The 2,271-nt window shown below is 42.9% G+C and overlaps 1 protein-coding gene across 2 annotated transcripts in view; it reads right to left on the reverse strand.

The window, feature by feature from the left end:
* Positions 1-863: 863 nt before the first annotated feature.
* Ly9 (lymphocyte antigen 9) overlaps positions 864-2,271 on the reverse strand; it is a 19,842-nt gene continuing 18,434 nt past the window's right edge. For both annotated transcript variants that reach the window (XM_021198820.2, XM_021198821.2), the window contains one exon: positions 864-1,200. In XM_021198820.2, the coding sequence (XP_021054479.1) occupies positions 1,183-1,200 (18 nt within the window). In that variant the 3' untranslated portion in view covers positions 864-1,182. The remainder of the gene's footprint in view (positions 1,201-2,271) is intronic.

Here is a 2,271-nt window from a genome sequence, read left to right on the forward strand (position 1 = left end):
TATATAAGCATATAGACTTGCAATTTTCCAGTCCATCTGATGCCACACAATATATACTGCTCCGGACTTTGTTCTTCACACTCAACAGTGTATTCTCTACAGCACGTTAGCCTTTGCTTTCTTTATAAGTTTGCCACTGCTTGGAGATGCCACCATGTATTTAAACAGAGTCTCAGCAAGTGGCTTTTAGGTTATTTTCCTTTTAAGTAATGCTAGAGTGAGCCTTGTTTCATACAGACCTGTGTGCTCATGTGTGGAAATACGTTGGGGAGGAATGGCTGTTTAGAAGAGGGTATGAAGGATGGTCAGTCTTGGTGTCTTTCAATATCAATTGACCAGAAGAAACCCCATGCAAGTGGTCTTTTAGGAATGCCCTGTTCTGGGAGGTTCTGTTTGCCACACTCTCATAATTGTGTATCTGATTGCTGAGCTTTCCCCATGATGCTACACTAAGACCGTGATACTTTCAATGAGCCGACAAACTGGCTGTCGTAGTCAGTGTTCTAGTGCTGTGAAGAGACACCATGACTACAGCAACTCTTATGAGAGAAAACATTTAACTGGGACTTGCTTACAGTTTCATCCATTATCATCACGATGGGGAGCATGGTGACACACAGACAGACAGACACCAGTGACACACTTCCGACAAGGCCTTCTCAAGTAGTGCCACTACCTGATAATGAGGCATTCAAGTATATGAACTTATGGGGGTCGTTATTTTTTCTTTAATTTTTCTTCATTAGTTTATTTATTCACTTTACATTCTGATCATAGGCCTCTCCCAGTCCCACCCTCACAGCCCTCCCCCAATTCCCATCTCCCTTTCTGTGACATCAAGTCCCAGCAGGACTAGGTGCATCCTCCTTCACTGAGGCAGACAAGGCGACCCAGATATGAAAAAAGGATCCAACGGCAGGGTGTTCAAGGCCTGTAGGCTCCAAGGAGACTCTGCCTGACCTGAAAATGGGCTCGTGGGTTAAGAAGATCAACAAGAAGAGGAAGGCATCAAATTCAGGCTAGTCTAAGCCATGGCAGGAAATTCCGATGTATCCTTTCTGCAGAAACAGCAGGATTTATGACGTCTGTTTTTCTCCAAATCCTCACCCCTGGAAGTAGCAGCCGCTTTTCCCTTCAGGTGAAATTTTCATAGGTAGGGGTTTCAGGACACTCATTATCTTGCTATGGTGTTTGCACCATCTGGATGAGTTAAAAAGAACATGCAAGAATAAGGTTAACAAAGCCTTGAAGAATCCGACTCCAGGATGAGGCTTGTCCATCTTATAATTTATGGGAAGACTCCCAGTGCTAAGGACCATGTGCTGAACTCTCTGTAGGGGGGTTACTAGATGGTTAAGTGAAACAAATCTACAAATTTAAAAATGGTAATAAAGTACTTTCCATTTCATAAGCTACCACTGAATGATCCCAGTCTCTGCCTGTAACTAGAGGAAAGAGGCAAACATGTATATAATAACTTAGATGAAAGAGGTTAGGCTCCAATTAAACCTTAGTTCTAGAGAGTATATAGCAAATACTCTACAGAGAAGATGAAATCTGAACTGATGATGGGGTGGGTGAGGGAGGTTAGGTGTCAAGACACTGTTTAGAGATGTGTGTTAGAAAATGATTAATATAGGTTTGAGAAATTCCTGATCGAAACATGATGGCGTTGGACCCAGAACTAGACCTCCTGTTTCCCCAAATCCTGAACTCAGATAAATTTTGTGAGGAACATAGCTGAGGAAATACACTAGTTTCTACTTATGGTGGGGTATGGTGGGGGTGCCATGTAGCCCTGCATGTGGTGGCTTGGGGCCACATTAAAAGTTGGAGCAAAGCATAATCAATATTCATACCTGTAAATTTGGCCCAAAGAATTAGACTGCAGAGGAAAGCAGCTATGAAATGTAGTAAATTTTATAGATTAATTCTCAAGGTCAACAGAGAAATCCCTAAACATTCAACAAGGGGCTTGAAGTCAGGAGGAGGCAGAAGATGATGAATTAACCTGCTCTCTGAGTAGGTTTTTATTGAGTCCTGTTTATTGAGAAGTTCTGCTTCTTCCTCCTTCTCCTGACAGGGTCTTGCTGTATAGGTCAGTTGCCCTAAAACTTACAACTCCCCAGCTTCAAACATCTAAGGCTATGTATGACTCCATACCTGTCAGAGTATCCATCTTCTCAAGCCCAAGTCAACTTTTCCCTCCTGAAGTATCTGCTCTATCCCTCAGTGCAGTGACAACTGCTCTATCCCCCAGTGCAGTGACAG

The sequence above is a fragment of the Mus pahari genome, chromosome 5, assembly GCF_900095145.1.
Source record: "Mus pahari chromosome 5, PAHARI_EIJ_v1.1, whole genome shotgun sequence".
Classification (NCBI taxonomy): domain Eukaryota; kingdom Metazoa; phylum Chordata; class Mammalia; order Rodentia; family Muridae; genus Mus; species Mus pahari.